At 33.3% G+C, this 3,107-nt stretch overlaps 1 protein-coding gene across 4 annotated transcripts in view; it reads left to right on the forward strand.

Moving 5' to 3' along the window:
* LOC106872124 (FYVE and coiled-coil domain-containing protein 1) overlaps window positions 1-3,107 on the forward strand; it is a 68,319-nt gene that overhangs the window by 41,515 nt on the left and 23,697 nt on the right. For 3 of the 4 annotated variants that reach the window (XM_052967372.1, XM_052967373.1, XM_052967371.1), the window contains exon 13: window positions 194-227. The exons of the other annotated variant lie outside the window; for it this stretch is intronic. In XM_052967372.1, coding sequence (XP_052823332.1) covers window positions 194-227 — 34 coding nt within the window. The remainder of the gene's footprint in view (window positions 1-193; window positions 228-3,107) is intronic. 4 annotated transcript variants of the gene reach the window in all.

A 3,107-nucleotide genomic window follows, 5' to 3' on the forward strand; every position in this document is an offset into this window, starting at 1 on the left:
CATATATATATATATATATATATATATACTCCCAAATTTAATTAATTGCAGTTTCGTAAACCAATTAGCAACAAAAACCTACAATATTAAGGGAAAGTAATTCAAAATGAGGAATATCTCAGATAAAATACTGTATAGATACCTCTTTTTTTTTGTTTTTAGTTCTGTTTTTGTATTGTTTTGTTTCTTTTAGACAAGCCAAATTTATGAAGAAAAAACCAAGGCAAGTTTTTTTTCAATGTGTTTGTTTTGCTTTTTTTTTTTAGCATTCTGTTCTTTTGTGTTTTGTGACATTGCTTGCTTGTGCCACTAAATATTAGTTATTGAGCATCACGACTCTTTCTTACAGAAGAATTTTTCCGAACTAACATTTAATCAGCTTGTTTCTTTCTAGTGTTAATATAGCACAGACTTGTATGTTTTTTAAAAATTACTTTGATTGCTAATTTAACCATCCTCTTCAATGTGAATGAAGCAACTTTAGAAATTTTGGAAAAAGAAGGAAAATGTTTAACATTTACATCTACTCTGTGTTTTGATTCTTTTTAATCTCTGACCATAATTAGATGTGTTATTCCTTAATACATACATAATTGCAGACTGATTTCAAGCTAGAAACCTTTATTTTTAAAACTTATAACATTTTTGTATTTGATCTGTTAGATTCTTGATGTGAATTTGTGTGTTGAGACAGATTTTGTTGTATTTTGGGAGGATCATTACACCAATAATAAACACATGCACTGGTTCAGTTTCACTTCTTTATTATTCATCAATTGGTTAGCTATTTAACCAAATAACTAATCAACTATTTGCTTGATCATTCGGTTAATCAGTCAAGCAGTTGTGTTTGCCAAAGTTCTTTTGAAGCTGATCTGGTGAAGAGAGGGCATATCATTGAAGTGGTCAAGAATGGCAATGAAAGGACTTTAATGAACACAAATGACTGATATAATAACATTCTTATTTATTTAGCTGCTTATATATGAAAATGATTGAACATCATATTAATGTAAATGTAAACAAATTTTCAATCCATTTCTAAAGATGTGGTTAATACAATTAATAAATGAAGTAAATTGAAAGGTCATTTTAACAAGCATGCTAACTTCATTTTGGGGTCACTGACCTCATTGACATCTATAAGAGGATATTGATATCATTTACAATGGGCACATTAGGTATTTTATATATGATAGTTAGTTAATCAATGCAATTAATTTCATCATAGTGCTGGTGTATTAATACCAGCATAGTGCTAATATTTTGATTTCAAATTTTGGCATAGGGCCAGAAATTTTGGGGGAGGAGTGACCCCAGTACTCAGTTGATACTTATTTTATCAATCTCAAAAGGATGAAAGGTTTAAGTCAATCTTGGCAGAACATGAAGACTGATGAAATGCTGCTAAGCATTTCACCTGCTGTACTAATGATTCTGCCTACTTGCCACCTTACATAGTGCTAATACATTAATACCAGTATTATAGTGTATTGGATCCTACCTGATTGAATGAAATGCAAAATTTAACTGTGTCAAGATTTGAACTTGGAAAAAGTTTCAGAAACCAAGGTAGAGAATTAATGTGACCTTGAGCAAAACGCTTCATTTCACATTGCTCCAGTACACTCAGCTGTGCATGGGTGACCCTGAAACAGACTGGCGTACATGTGCACACACACAATTTGTTTTTTTAATGGTTGAACTTGAAGTAGGTAAAACTATAAATAGTAGTGTGTAAATAAAAAACACTTTGGACAGAAAAAGTTGAAGGCTGCTCACCCAGTGTGCACATACTCTTATTTATAGCTTTATCTGCTTAAAGTTGAACCATTAAAAATGCATTATTTCATGTTCTCTTGAGGTTTCTAAATTCTTATGATGTAAACAATATAGATGTATAAGATGTATGTATGTGTGTATGTATGTATGTATGTATGTATGTATATTACTGTTTGTTTTTATGTTCAGTTATAATAAAAGCTATTTTACATTAATCTGAAGGGTTACTCTGTACTTTTGTAGAGTACAAATTTATTGAAGTAGTTGTATGCTGTCAACTTAATGTGACAGTCCCATGAAGTCATGCTACTCCAGACTGATGATGAGCAAAGACTCAGAAACATGTCTCTGGATGCAGGCTTAGCTGGGTGGAGGTGCTTGTCTCCTCCTTGTAAACATAAGGACACAGGAAATGTGTCAAGGCCAACAGGAAGCAGTGCAGCTTCCTAGGTCTAAACAACAGTAGTATTATTCCCTTCATGGGACTGTCACATTAAGTTGACAGCATACAACTACTTCAACGTATCACTACTGTATAAATCTCTCTGAGAGATTTAGAAATGTACTATTTCTAATACAAATTTATTATTCTTATATTCTTATACAAGGATATTGTTGACAGTGACTTTGAAATTTCGGCCAGCTAACCCATAGTCTGATGATAGCTTAGCTGGCTGAAACTGATAATTATTCATTAGGTGCATGCAAAACAGTGAAAATATAAACAATAACATATCTGTCCATTCTAAATATGTTCTGGCAGATTTGAATGTGACTATACTGATTTTTAGTGTATTTTGTTATCAGAGAATGTATCTTTCCTTTAGAAGATGTGTCTTCATAACACACTCAGTTCATTAGGATGAGGGAACTTTAAAATACTGTAGTGTTTCAACTTCATGTTTGAATCTGCTAGAATGTATTAAGAATGAATGAATACTTTGTTGTTTAAATTTTTGCTGTTTTGAATACAGCCTACGAATTATCATAAGACATCAATACTTTATCTCATCATCATCATCATCATCATCGAAGGTCTTGCCTCACCACCTCAGCCCAGGTCTTCCTGGGCCTACCTCTTCCACGGGTTCCCTCAACTGTTAGGGTGTGGCACTTTTTCACGCAGCTATCCTCATCCATTCTCACCACATGTCCATACCAGCACAATCGTCTCTCTTGCACACCACAACTGATGCTTCTAATGTTCAGCTTTTCTCTCAAGATACTTACACTTTGACGGGTATTCACATTGACATTACACATCCAACGGAGCATACTGGCTTCATTCCTTGCGAGCTTACGTATGTCCTCAGCAGTTACAGCCC

This window comes from Octopus bimaculoides, chromosome 4 (assembly GCF_001194135.2).
Source record: "Octopus bimaculoides isolate UCB-OBI-ISO-001 chromosome 4, ASM119413v2, whole genome shotgun sequence".
In the NCBI taxonomy this organism is placed as follows: domain Eukaryota; kingdom Metazoa; phylum Mollusca; class Cephalopoda; order Octopoda; family Octopodidae; genus Octopus; species Octopus bimaculoides.